This window comes from Plectropomus leopardus, unplaced genomic scaffold (assembly GCF_008729295.1).
Source record: "Plectropomus leopardus isolate mb unplaced genomic scaffold, YSFRI_Pleo_2.0 unplaced_scaffold9915, whole genome shotgun sequence".
NCBI lineage: Eukaryota > Metazoa > Chordata > Actinopteri > Perciformes > Serranidae > Plectropomus > Plectropomus leopardus.
The window spans coordinates 1-3596 of NW_024704649.1; the positions used below are offsets into that span (position 1 = coordinate 1).

The window sequence follows — 3596 nt, forward strand, 5'->3', positions numbered from 1 at the left end:
TCCTCTTCCTGTCTTGGTTGCGCAATGGTTGGCATACCTTTTTCTATGCTGAAATTTTATAAAGCCATTACTTTCCCCGGAGATCATACCCAGCGGCAGAAAGAAGTGCATAGTGAAAGCAACACTTATGTAGGTAGAATATGAATGAAAATTGTGTCATTATCCTGTACCTATTACAGTGTGCAATCAGCATTTACTCCATAATGATGTTAAAGCAAAAATGTCTCTATTTCAACTTTAACACAAGCATGGCAACAACATTAAAGAGCTTTAACCCTGTGTCAGATATTTCTTTTTGCTGTAGTTAGAACATAAAGTAAATTATAGATTTCACCTTTAACCCAAAACAATCATTACATGTATGAGTCACAGCATATTACTGCTACAGTAAATAAATCACCATTATTTTCTGCAGAGCTCTCAGCCCACTGTCTGAAGTGCTGAAGCACCACCTCCTCCAGTTTCTCCAGTTTGGGGTGACTGTAAACAAATGGCTCATCTGGACCTATAAGCATTAATCACAGTGGATGTTAGTCAGATAGATGCAGTGTCTATTCTTTGCTATATATTAAAATATTATAGCTGCACAAACCAAATCAAGAACATCAAAATGTCACATTGAACTGCTTGAGAAAGGCTCTGAAATCTGACTGATAAGGTATGAATGAGTGAGCAGGTACCAGCAGATGGCTTCACAAACATTGCTTCCATTTCATGGTAAAGGTCCATGAAGGTGGGAGTCCTCTGCAGCTCACTCTTGGCCCTGGACATCTCTGAAGTGAACGAAGCATGTACAGTGCTCAAGTCAAACATGTGTTAAACAAATCATACGCAGACGTTACTCATTATCGAGCGTACATACACCCTGAGGACACGGATCAATATCAGGTATAAAAGCTTGTTGTGTCTGTGAATAAAGTACAACAAAATACACTGAAAGCCTGGAGGTAAGGTGACTGACCTCTGGATCCGTCCATGATTCCCTGGATGTAGAAGAAGAGGGATCGGAGCCCCATCTGCATCAGGAGCTCATAGCCGTGGTACAGGCTGATGCAAAGGGCAAAGACGCCCTCAAGCATTCCCTGCTGCGGACCCTGCAGAGAGCAGAAGAGCATGTTGGTTCATAAAACCACTTTGAGACTACTGGTAGGAATATAACTTAAAAAGGCTATTAAAACTAAGAGTTTTAATACTGCTTCTAGACATTATTGCACAGTTGTAATTTCGAATAAAATATTTGTAATGTAAGCACTGTATCTAATTTAATTCTAAAAGTTTATTTAAACTATGTACACTAGATATAAACATCCAGATTATCTAAATTTGTACAAACACACAGTAGTCTAAATACAGTACAAATGCGATAGTATAAGACATAACCGTGCGGTGTCCATGCCTTGACGCTCGGCGGTGGGTTCTTTCGGAACTGATCCCTGGCGAGGATGATCTGATATTTGCTGAGAGTCCGCAGGTCTTTGTGTCCCATCACCCGGTTCTGGACCAGACGAGACATGAATTTGTCCAGCACCTGGCAGGAAGAGTAACAGAGAGAGATACATGGGTCATCGATAATAGGCCATTTCCTGTGTTCAGGAGTGATGCATCAGACCGACAAGCAAGCACCCCGCTAACACAAATCTGGAAAGTGACACACACACACACACACACACACACACACACACACACACACACACACACACGCCCTCCATGACCACTTTGAGATACACAGGTGTTACCTCTGTGGGTACACAGACTTGCACAGACTGAATAGAGGCCCCTCTTCAACAAGAGACACATAATAACACTAAAATGTGTTGGATTGGTTCTTCCTCCTGCCCTCATTTCCTTATAATGGGAGGAGAGATGGAAGCAGTTTGTCAGATGGACAATTTTAACAACATCCATTCATCCTCACGGCTGCAGATAATGGGAGACTGGGTCATTACAATTTCAATTTCAGCTGTGTGGAACTGCTGCTCCAGAAACTGAACAGGATAAAAGGTTTCTCTGAAAGGAGGAGTGAGCTGCCCTTTACAATCAATGGTAAAAAAAAAAAAAAAAAACATGAGATTTTGTAACGGATGACAAGCAATTAAGTTGCTTTGATTAGTTAATGGTACTTGTGTTATAAAGGGGAAACAAAGCTTATTATAAAATCAACGTATACAACATGTGCAAAGTAGGCCAAATGATGTAAACCTGCATTTATAGCAATATCTCATTAATAGTTTTAAATTACTCTTCGTTTTATAATAATAAAGACTATACTTCCAAAGAAGATACTGTATATATTAAATGTAATAAACTGTATATTTTACAACATGTGGGGCCTTACAACCACTGCAAAGTGGCACAAAGTAGTGCAACATGCATTGCAGTATAGCGCAGTGCAACTGCCATTGCTAGTTCCTGTCATTTTCATGGCCTGCATCCATGTTGTGTCAGTCGCAAATGTCCCTGTGCTCATCCATGCGCCCGCAGGCGTGCAGGTCCTAAAATGAGGTGTGCATTGTTGGCATATTGTTATTTTGAGGCAGCAGAAAGTGATTGCGCCATTAACCAATAAAAAATCTGGTCTGAAGTAGGCCCCCAGGAAGTACGCCAGGCAGTGTGCACGCTGAATGCATTTCAGAAGCTTAAACTTTTGTTCTGTTTCCTCTGTCAAAATTAGAACTACAGCGTTTTGGTTTTGCTGCTTAAATGTCGCAGGATATTTTCTGCAGTAACATTATGACTCACACTGGACGCTTCCCTGTGTGCGACCCAGCAGTCTCTCGGTCGAGTATGGTAAATCGCTGGAACAGCACAGTGTTTATACATGTATTTATTTATTTTTTTTATTCATATATTCATTCTATATTTTTTTCAGATTTATGACTTCCATTGCTCTGTACTGCACTTTATGACCTGGGTATTTGGCCCATAAGTAGTGAACTGTGTGTTTGCTGCTCTTGCTCAAGTTGTCTATCTGTTAATCTGTTGTCTTTGACATGGTGATGTCTAAATGCTGCTGCTGACTGTGCTTGTTTTATGTGACAGGTAGACTGTGTAACTGAATTGCCCCTCTGGGATACATAAAGTTGTCTAAATCTGAATTTCGCTGCATTACATTCAGCAGAGCACCCCTCGCTTCTCCAGTTTGCTGAACCTGCCATGTACATACTAGTGCAGCAGGTGCAGGCATACCTGGCTTTTAAAGGGAATGGGAGAGATGACACTGATTAGCTCAATTAATGTTAAACCCAAAACGTACCTGCGATTAATGTAGGGACTAAATATAGGCCACTATATTTTGCGCCCAAATAATGCACTGTTTAACATGTAAATAGTCCCTATTGACACATATGTTCTATATTTCATATGGTTTTTAAAAACACCATTAACCATCAAGACCTCTCAGGCTGTCTGTGACAGGTCTGCTGTGTGTCCCCAGAGTCAAAACTAAACATGGAGAAGCAGCATTTAGTTTTTATGCACCACATTAAAAAAAAGTATAAGCAACCTGCAACTCTCACTTCTTTTAAAATCAAGGCCAAAGACTTTTTCTTTTGCCGCTACCTTTTATTAAATCAAATATTTATTAATCTATTATACTG

General features: G+C 40.3%; 1 protein-coding gene across 1 annotated transcript; it reads right to left on the reverse strand.

Moving 5' to 3' along the window:
- Positions 1-400: 400 nt before the first annotated feature.
- On the reverse strand, positions 401-1528 carry LOC121940932 (Fanconi anemia group M protein-like; the record flags this gene model as incomplete). Its single annotated transcript, XM_042483607.1, has 4 exons — positions 401-505; positions 681-773; positions 962-1094; positions 1397-1528. Coding segments are annotated over 4 exons (463 nt in total), but the record flags the coding sequence as incomplete, so codon positions are not given.
- Between the last annotated feature and the right edge of the window lie 2068 nt (positions 1529-3596).